Source organism: Silene latifolia, chromosome 5 (assembly GCF_048544455.1).
Source record: "Silene latifolia isolate original U9 population chromosome 5, ASM4854445v1, whole genome shotgun sequence".
Lineage (NCBI taxonomy): Eukaryota > Viridiplantae > Streptophyta > Magnoliopsida > Caryophyllales > Caryophyllaceae > Silene > Silene latifolia.
In genome coordinates this window covers 21,210,220-21,220,165 of record NC_133530.1, presented here as the reverse complement: position 1 = coordinate 21,220,165, position 9,946 = coordinate 21,210,220, and the positions used below count along the sequence as shown (strand labels likewise).

Here is a 9,946-nt window from a genome sequence, read left to right as displayed (position 1 = left end):
CAGATAAAAGATTGCAGGTAAGGCTAGGAACATAATAAACATTAGTTAGAATTAACGATGCCGAAAAATACACGGTTCCTGCAATTGTGGCCAAAACCTGACTACCATTTGGAAGAGTGATAGGACAGGCCGAAATAGCGAAAGTGTCAGTGAGCCATGTAATATCTCCTGTAACGTGGTGAGAGGCACCCGAATCAATTATCCAGGTGGAAGAAAACGTACCAGAAAGACGATCCTGTAAAGACGACGAAGGGCTCGCGATAGCAGCATTTACGCGAGCCGAGGTCGATGCAGAGGATCCCGTGGTACTACGGGCACGAGCACGCACCTGTTCCACAGTCCGAGGACGGTCTCCCCACCAGTCGGGAAATTTTTGTGTCTTAATAAAACAACTTGTAGCATCGTGCCCAGGTCCGGTACAAAAACTATAAGTGAGTTTGCGACGTTCTTGTCGCTCAAGATCACGAAGAGCTCGCCAATCGTTTGGAGCAACCGTCGAAGGAGAACGAACAGCGAATGCAGCCAAATCAGAAGGTTCATCAAGAGTGGCAGTCCCACCTTGCAATCGCTCTTCTTGGAGAGTCAATTGAAAAGCGCGATTGAGAGTGGGAAGGGTTTCAAGAGACAGCAATTGAGAACGAAGATTGCTATAAACAGAACGGTCAAGACCCATCAGAAACTTGTGAAGTCGCTCGGTGTCTTGTCGTGCAAGAGCATCTTTGGCAATGCCACAAGTACATCGTCCATATTTACAAGCGAAAGGGGGTTCGTGATTTGCTAGGGCATCCCATAAAACCTTTAAATTACCAAAATAGGTGGTCACGGACATACCTTTCGCTTGCTTATAGTCATGGAGTTCGGATTTTAGAGCATGAATTTTGGAGCCGTCGACAGTGGAGAACCGCTCAGCTAAATCGTCCCAGAGAGACTGAGCATCTTCGAAATAGGAGATACCGTGCTTGATCGAGGGATCGATGGTGCGCATAATCCACTGGACAACGGTGCAATGTATAACTTCCCACTGTCCAAGGAGGGTGGTATCTGTCGGCTTATCAACAGAGCCATCGCAGAAACCGAATTTCCGACGTGACTTGAGGGACATCTTCATGGAACGACTCCATTCCTCGTAATTATCGGGTCCGAGTTTAATATCCGTAAGTACGAGGCTAGGGATATCATGACTGCCAAGATAAAAAGGAGACGTGATATCAATGGAGGTGGACTTCTCGCCTTCTGGTTGCGCCATTTGAAGGAGGCGATTTGGAGAAGACGAGGAGAGGCGGAAGCGTGTGTGTTGTTTTTTTTTTTTTTTTTTTTTTTTTTTGGGTTTCGAATCGAACCAAGAACCTGATACCATGTTAAGCTATAGAGAATAGGGAAAATGTATTGTTGTCATTAAGCAGTGAATGAATCACGTTAAATACAAAGCATAAGCGGGATTAGAGAAAACCCTAATACAAATGGACTCATCTAATAAGACGGGCCTAATACGGCCTAATAGTGCTTTTTATTCCATTTTTTTAAGCTATATAATTGTCTTTGTAATGACCTGGACCAAACTCGAACCGACTTGTCACCTATCCAATGACGCTACGACGAAGCAACCTGAACCCGATAAACAATCCAAACATGATATTGACCCGATAAACCTGGACCTGATATGCCCTAATCCACTTTAAATTAAACCTACTCATAAACGACCCGAAGTACTCAATTACCACTTTAGCTCTCGATCTCCCCTCCTCTATGTACGTGTCGATCACGTTACCATCGAAGGCAATGAGACCAATACTTTCAAACAAGCTCTTAGCATATACCATTAAATTAGAATCTCATTGATTTACCGCTCTGAATTTTAACACTATTACATTCACTGATTCATATGGTTTAAACTCAAGACCCCTATTTAAAATAGAACAAGCCTTTCTCAATTGATATAAGTGCTCCTAGAGTCCAAAGGTAAGACTATAATATATGTGTGGATACTAATGTACAGATTTTTTAATCTATTATGTTGTCATTTACTTTTGCTAATCCATCCTTAATATAGAAGTCTTCTTAATTCAAAGACCCAATGCAATGTCAAATATTATGAAACGTGTAAATCATGTTTAAATTCCCTTAATTATATCTTAAGTTTGATAACAGATGTCAAATTATCCCAGGTTCAAGGATAGTGTTATTAATTGGTTATTGAAGTTTTTCTCATGTCTAATGCACTTTGCTTTACATGCAAAATTGACCAAATTAATCAATTCTTAAATTGTGGTAATAACTAATAATATGAGAATTCACAAAACTTGTTGGTAACTTGGTAGTATAGAGAGGCATTATGCTATAAGTCTTGCTAACGATCCGAATGGGAAAATATGGATTAAAATTAACGGCATTTTAATAGTATTTCGATCCAAATAAATTGTCGTCATTCATTAAAACTTGTACGAAGATTCAAAACTAGTGTTTATAATCGTATTTAGTCCCCATACTTAAATTTTAGTTGGTATTCAATATCGTTCACTAGTCTCAAGCATTACGATTTGATGATAATATACAAATTCGTCTTGTACTAGACTAACGCGCACTGGACTACATTTACCAACTCTTCTTGTTATTTAGTGTTTGTATTTCCGGTCATTTACTAGTTTGAAACTCAGTATCACTTGAAACTCAGTATCACAGAATGACTCTTCCGTTTTTAATACAAATTCCGATACCGTATAACAAAGTATCTTGCCTCCTACTAAAAAAAATATTACTCGTATTAAATACTAATTATGTCATAGCTTTCTCCCTAAATTTATTCACAAGATACACATAAACTTTGAAATGTAGTAATCGCGTACCAAAAAATAAAAAATCTCTAAAATTGAAACACACTCCATGCATGCATCACCCGTTTATTTACCCCATAATAACGTAATTGTCACCCTCACTTACTTTTTACCACATTTTTAGTGTCAACCCTTTTACTTTTACATCCTTATATATAATGCAATTTTTACAAATCTCAATCATAAGCTCTAAACACCACAAACAACATAGAACTATAAAAACAAGAAAAAATTAAAACAAAAAAAACTCATCATCACCTTCAAATTACATTTTCTCCTTCATTCATTTAATTACAACATCTATCAAAAATGGCCATACCGACGAAGAAAATCATGTTTTTGATGATCACTATAGCTATGGTAATGGTCATAGCCCTAAGTTCCATTCACCAACTTAAGAGAACTACCTCTAATGAGCAAGAAATCATCGAAAAGAACTCGACGACATTGTCGAGTCCTCCTAAGAGGGTGAGTCGATTTCTGCTCGACAGCAGTACTAAAAATGGGAGGAGTAACTCAAAGGCTGCAGATCACTGCAACAAGGACAATGAGGTGTGTAACCTTGCATATGGCAATAACACAACATGTTGTAACAATAAGTGTATGGATCTTATGGAAGATAAGCATAATTGTGGAGCTTGTCATAATAAGTGCAAGTTTACTCAACAATGTTGTGGTGGTGAATGTGTGGATTTGAGCTATGATAAGAGGCATTGTGGAAGTTGCATGAATAAATGCCAAGTTGGTCAATATTGCATCTATGGGTTGTGTGATTATGCTTAATAAATTTGATACGATTGCACCAACTGCCTTAATCATTTGTTTACCTTTAATCAAAATACTCATCACATAGAATAAAAAAAGGTAAATAAATGATTGAGATTGAGGGAATACTAATTATATTAATTTTATAGCTATGGATCGATGAATATATATAATGATGTGGGACGATTTGTACGTCCTTGCTCAAGATGTATTATTTTAACTTGAGCTAGCTAGTACATACGATGTAATTTTGATACTAATTAATTTACATTCCTGCAAAAAAAAATTGGTTGCAGTTAGATTGTGATATTTGAGAATTAAGATGAAATATGATACTACAATTTTATTATATACGGAGTACATGGTGGTATTATTTAATAGAATAAATATAATAGTTGAGCCTGAATAATTACCTTAAAGTTTTGGTTGAGATGGTTCATTTATCAGAGCCGGTGTGATCGAAGGTCACTGGTTCAAAACCTGACAGCCTCTATTAGAGAATATATTATCATATAGAAAAGATATTATTATGGTTATCATAATAATAATATACTATAGAATATTAGGAATATCCTTGGAGTACCCTCCAAGACAGTCTCTTTTATAATGTAACCGATCCCATCATTAATAATCAAGTCATTCAGTTATACTCTCCTTCTATTATTAACATGGTATCAGCCTAAACTCGATTCTCTCGAAACTCTTCCGCTTGCTTACACACACTTGTTAAATCCACCGGCCGGAGATGGCTGTATTATACCGTCTCCGGCTGGCCGATAGTCACCACATGCTATCTTATACTCTAGTACTTTAGTATACGCATTAGTTATTACTAGTTGAAAAGCCCGTGCGATGCACGGGGCTTTCATTAGGATTATCTGTAAAAATATATTCTTAAATTGATAGAAAAGTCCTATTATGTTATCATTGATGGAAAAAAAATCGTGATCGGTATAGATGATAACCCATGAATTATTAGTGCTTTTAGCATTAAAGTTTTGCCATCAATTATTATAACATCAAGTGACATAGTTTAAGAAGTCGTTTGGTTCACAACCGGAATTGGAGTTCCAAGGAAGTACCAATTCACATGTTTTTGCAATTCACATGAAATTGAGGAAATTTGTTTGGTTGGAATGTGGGAAGCGAATTCCATAGGAATTACCACTTACTTAGGGGGGGCTAGGTAAGTAACTTCCTCCATTATGGAGGAATTAGAGTTCCTATGGAACTTTAATTCATGGGATTTTGTGTAAACAAACAACCCACTTATTTTGCAAATCATATTTAGAAGGGGTAACCAAACAACCTCTAAGTATGTCGCTAGCTTTTTCATTGTTACAGGCACAACCAGTTTTTAATTAAATACAAAACGCTTTCTTTATAAACATGGTGGAGCTCACCAATATGAACCCTTAATAATGGAGACATATCTTTATGAGTTTTGCAAATTATCTTACAACTACGTAAAACTGAATGATGTTACAAAAAACAGCAAGTATCATAATTATATATATTTAGTGCGTTGAAAAAAAATGTTAGATATCTTACAACATAATTTTACCTTGACTATTTACAATTAAGAGTATTTACTCCTTATAGATATCTCGCAATATCTCTGATTTTATTACATAGAATGCACGGGCACCTAATAGTGTTATCTGTGACAATATCAGTTAGTAGTTTATGTCATTTTTTAAAATAGTTGGGTTACCAAGTTAGTATAATAATGTCAGTTAGTAGTATATATTTTATTGCACCGCTGAAAACGTTGTTTTACGTTACCATGGTCTGCTAATAGAAAACTATTAAATTTAACAAAAAGTCAAATTATGCTAACAATGGAAGCAAACAAAATTTTCAGCAGTTGATTTAGATGAGGACAGATTAATCATCAGTTCCTATAACAAAAAAGCAACGAAAGCGTTGTATACTAACATTCAGAGATATAGTTGAATTATAGAGTTACCGTTCTTATTGTCTTAGCACCATCTATTTTTTACCCAAATAGTCTTTGACTAATTATCCTTAAAAACTCCATGCAAAATATATAATACGACATCTTAATTTGGTAAACTATGAAAACTTCTTTGTAAACAATGTCCTTCTTATGGCCTTGATACATTTGGTCTCTATCATCGATGTAGAACCTTAATCTCTCGGATAACGTTGTTCTTAAAACTACATAAAGTTGGCCATTAATAAAAATTGTTTTCGGCAGGTAAATTCAACATGATTTAGTGACTGTCCTTAACTCTTGTTTATTGTTATAGCGCAGTATTAGAGCCGACAAACAATGACACGACACGAAAACACGACAAGAATCCGACACGAAATTAACGGGTTTGGGTTGACATTTAACGACCCATTTATGTAAGTTTGTCGACAAGGACATGACACGGGATTTAATTGGGTAAGTTTGGGTTGAGCACTCTATACACGAACCCAACACGAATAATCTATTTACTAAATTAATCCCAAATTTTCTTGATCCTCACATAAATATACTTTAACTTTCCAAATATGACATGACACGAAAACACGACACGAAATTAACGGGTTAGGGTTGAGGTTTGATGATCTATTAATGTAACTCGATCGACACGAACACGACACGAGATTTAATTGGGTTGGGTTTGGGTTAAAGAGTTCATGATCCGTTTAAATGTGACACCTCAACCCGACACTACCTGATCTATTTGTCACGTCTACGTAGCATGGGCTCAACGTATATTGTCTCTGCTTAAAAACGAAAAGAATCTTTGTATCCGAGGAAGTCATTACTATCCTCGGGTTCAGTACCTTTTGCCGACTTTGGAACCCGTAAGTATCTTCCCTTCTACTATGAATTTTCCAGGGCGATTGATAATAAGACAGGTCCCGTTAGATAATTCTCTTACGGAGTTAATGTTCCTCTACAACGTAACCGGTATACGACACTTGGTAGAGCATATATACTATTATGAGTTATATTAAAAAAATTCATCATGTATACTCTCTCCCCTTCTTAAACTCTTCCGCCTTGCTTCTTAGAGGTCAAACGTTTATAACTTTGACCATTAATATGTCGAAAATTATGATCAAACTTCTGCATTAACAATTGTGTAGAAGCAATACGGAAGATCATTGCGAAGAGGATGAAATACATTTAGTGTGAAATTCCTAAAAGATAATGAATCTTACTCCCAATGTCTACACCAACTAAAATACCGACCAAATCTCGCATAATGAAAACAAAAGCGACGCCTAAAAGTAAGGATGCCAAATGGGGGATAAGACATGACGAATGTAAGCCTTCTCATACCCGTATTTAATAGAAAAATTACATGCCCCTACTTGTCGCAAGTAAAAATTTTCAAAACCATAACCGCTTCAACTTTGGGAGATCTTAAAATAGTTTCGTTCCATTTAAATGTCATATACCCGTCTATTCTATAATTTTCTCAAATAATTCTGATATTATTTTCCCCATATATAACACCCATGGTTGGCACGATTTAAAATTCAGTTTGAGTCTAAAACTTTATTTATATTCGCTACATCCAAGACAAATGCGATATAGTTGGGCACTTGTGATAGATTTTCCCTTTTTATCAAATTAATTTGCTTTTTTCTTATTGTAGAGTTAACAATAATTTTTATTCTTATGTAGAAAGCTAACATTTATTTTCAACCAATTGCTTATTTATTCTGTTCCTCGTGATTTTGGAGTATATATGTACCTTGTGTTACAATGCCTAATTGCAAATATTTATTCTGAACCAATAGCTATAATGGAGATTATAACATTGAAAATGGAACTTGAGATCAACTACTAACAATAGGGTCAAAATAAGTAAATATTGGCAAAAAAAAAAAAACATCAAGAAGTAATTAATTAGATATGAGGTAAGGTCGAGAGATCATTAAAAAATATCATATTTAGGCTTTATTTCAAAGAAATTAGCTTTTGAGCAATATTTGATTTATCTTAATTTTTTGTAATTATTTGATAGATAAATTATTTACCAAAATAAGAGGAGCATCTGAGCAATAAGTTACCTGTTTTTTTATTTATTCAATTTATAATATTAAATACAGAGAACTTATTATGTCCTTTTATTTTATTTTACCAAAAAAACAGCTACCTTTCGGTTAGTTTGCCAAACATTTTTGGCTTAATCAATTAAATTATCTTCTCTTAATTTTCAGTTACCTTTTAAGCTACATTTTTAGGTTTCAGTTAACTGTTCAGTTAGTATGACAAATGAAATTTAAGATATAGTAGAATTAATTATATTTTACTCCTTTTTGAAATCCACATTTTAAAAATTACTCCCTTTTGAATTTTTTTGCTAAAATTACTCCATTAATTGCATTTTTTCCTAAAATTGCTTTAAAACTTCAATTTATGACTTATTTTCCATGTTTTTGAACTCTCCCTCCATTTGTCGACATAGTTATACCTTTCAAAGTATAAATTGGCTAAGGCACAATTGGAATAAGTTCAAAAACAGACGAAATAGGTCACTTAAATTGGAATTTTAAAGTAATTTTAGGAAAAAATGCAATTTTGGAGTAATTTTAGCAAAAAATTTCAAAAGGGAGTACGATAATTTAAAAAATGTGAATTTCGAAAGGGAGTAAAATATAATTAACTCGATATAATATATGAATATAATGTATATTATGATTAATATATCATATAATTGCTTACATTGTGTATTTTGAGTATCACCTGTTTATATTAGAATATTCTTATTATTAAAATAAATTTAATCTACTTATATTAGGATAACTTTATTAAAATATTAAGAAATTCTACTTTTATTAGGATAATTTTATTAAATGTGTTTCAAAATCTAGTCTTGTTAGGAATTCTAAAAAAGTTGGACTCTCTAATATCGCTTGAAAAGTTTCTGCTTTATATATATGTATTGATTGTTTTATATTAGCAATTTTCGTCTTATTAGGAAACCAATAAAGGTAGCTTTGGTCCTGCCAACCCTTCGCCTTCTTCGCGTTCAACAAACCAGGCCATCTCCCCACATCTACCACTTAATGACCATCACCCCAGACCGCCGGACATCCGACCCCACACCAATCAACCCAAACCAGAAGTCGCTGATAAGTGCATATTTTATACATTATAACCCCTTATATTAGCTTGATTTTACATGTCTTTAGCACTTATCTTAAGTGTTTTATAGCTAATATTTGTATTTCTAGTTGTTTTGGATGTTTTGACATATTTTGTAGGAAATAAGCTTTTTGGAGCTAAAATACTACAAAGTTGCTAGAAATTGCAAGCTAAGTGGAAAGAAGAATAAATGGACTAAGAATTGGATGTTGCATGGACTTTGCATGAAGGAAATGTTGGATCAAAATAAAAATACAAGAGAAGTTTGTTGGAACTATGCCCCAGAGCAATAGTTATGAAACGTTTTTTGAACGAATTTCATACAGTGTAATTATTAATGGATATTAATAATTAGATGGCATTTTCTTATTATCTTATTAAGGTTTTAATTCGATGATAAATCCTTGATTAAACTGGTATACTTGACATCATAATGGAGATTATGATAATGAGAGTCGAGTATTATAGAGTTTAGTCTAAAAGTGTTCTTGGTCGTGAGATTATCAGAATGGGACTATGATAATCCGGATAGACCAATATATTGATAACGGTACTCATGATATGAGTATTAATAGATCTCATTCATTAAGTTATAATATAGATAATGCATATGGAGATATGATTATTGAACTGACCAACAGCGAGATTTCCCAAATGGTTATTATTACCTATGCACTGTCAATGTGGAAATTCTCTTAAGGAGTAATTGTATATTTTATCCTTTGACCTGAGATCACATTGTAGTTAATAGACTACTTATTATACTTAGATACCGGACACCTAGTGTGTAAAAATGCTAGTTGAATGGTCAATGGATATAATTAAGTACCTATGTAATTAGTGGTGAGTTAAGATGGAATCCGTCAACTCAAAGGTAATGAGTTTGAACTCTATGTTGTCATTAATCTTATTGGTCATATAAAGACCTTGGCCAGGGCATACGAATGTTTTAAGAAAGGAGTTTCTTAAAGTCATTCTTGACCGATAATGATCAACATGTAACATAGTGGTCGTCTAGTGGGGTTTGACAGTCAAACCATACCCTAGGACGATCCGGAGTTGGAACGATGGAGGGAAATAAATACAGTATCCTTTACCAGGTTCGAGTACAGTGAATATTGGTATTATTCATGCTATCCGGCCGTTGGGGAGTGTTGTTAGACGCCAACCTCGATTAATAGTTAATGAGATTAATTATTACCGGTTTAGCGATGAACCTATGTAGTCACAC

General features: G+C 34.2%; 1 protein-coding gene across 1 annotated transcript; it reads left to right on the top strand.

The window, feature by feature from the left end:
• Positions 1 to 3,140: 3,140 nt before the first annotated feature.
• On the top strand, positions 3,141 to 3,614 carry LOC141655025 (uncharacterized). Its single transcript, XM_074462128.1, has one exon. The coding sequence runs from the start codon at positions 3,141 to 3,143 to the stop codon at positions 3,612 to 3,614; it is 474 nt and encodes a 157-aa protein (XP_074318229.1).
• The last annotated feature ends 6,332 nt before the right edge of the window (positions 3,615 to 9,946 follow it).